General features: G+C 58.1%; 1 protein-coding gene across 1 annotated transcript in view; it reads left to right on the top strand.

Moving 5' to 3' along the window:
* The first annotated feature begins 13 nt into the window (after positions 1-13).
* TCEA3 (transcription elongation factor A3) overlaps positions 14-258 on the top strand; it is a 7,860-nt gene continuing 7,615 nt past the window's right edge. Inside the window, exon 1 of the mRNA XM_035901300.1 lies at positions 14-127. Coding sequence (XP_035757193.1) covers positions 14-127 — 114 coding nt within the window. The remainder of the gene's footprint in view (positions 128-258) is intronic.

The raw sequence follows: 258 nt of genomic DNA, 5'->3' as shown, positions 1-258 counted from the left end.
GCGAGCCGCCGGCATGGGGCCCGCTGAAGAGCTGGTCCGGATTGCCAAGAAGTTGGATAAGATGGTGGCCAGGAAGAACACGGTAAGGCGGCTGAGCCTCTCGGGGCAGGCGTGCAAATTTGCACGCGTGTGCATGCTTGCATGCATGTGCATTTTTGCATGTGTACAAATTTACACACATGCATGTTTTGATGTTGCAGCGTGGCTCGGGACAGAGGAGGGAGGGAAAGGGGGGGGGGTTTGCTCTTCACCCCCCCC

The sequence above is a fragment of the Egretta garzetta genome, unplaced genomic scaffold (assembly GCF_000687185.1).
Source record: "Egretta garzetta isolate BGI_Z169 unplaced genomic scaffold, ASM68718v1 scaffold368, whole genome shotgun sequence".
NCBI lineage: Eukaryota > Metazoa > Chordata > Aves > Pelecaniformes > Ardeidae > Egretta > Egretta garzetta.
Note: the sequence above shows the minus strand (reverse complement) of the source record. Positions and strands in the feature narration are given on the sequence as shown.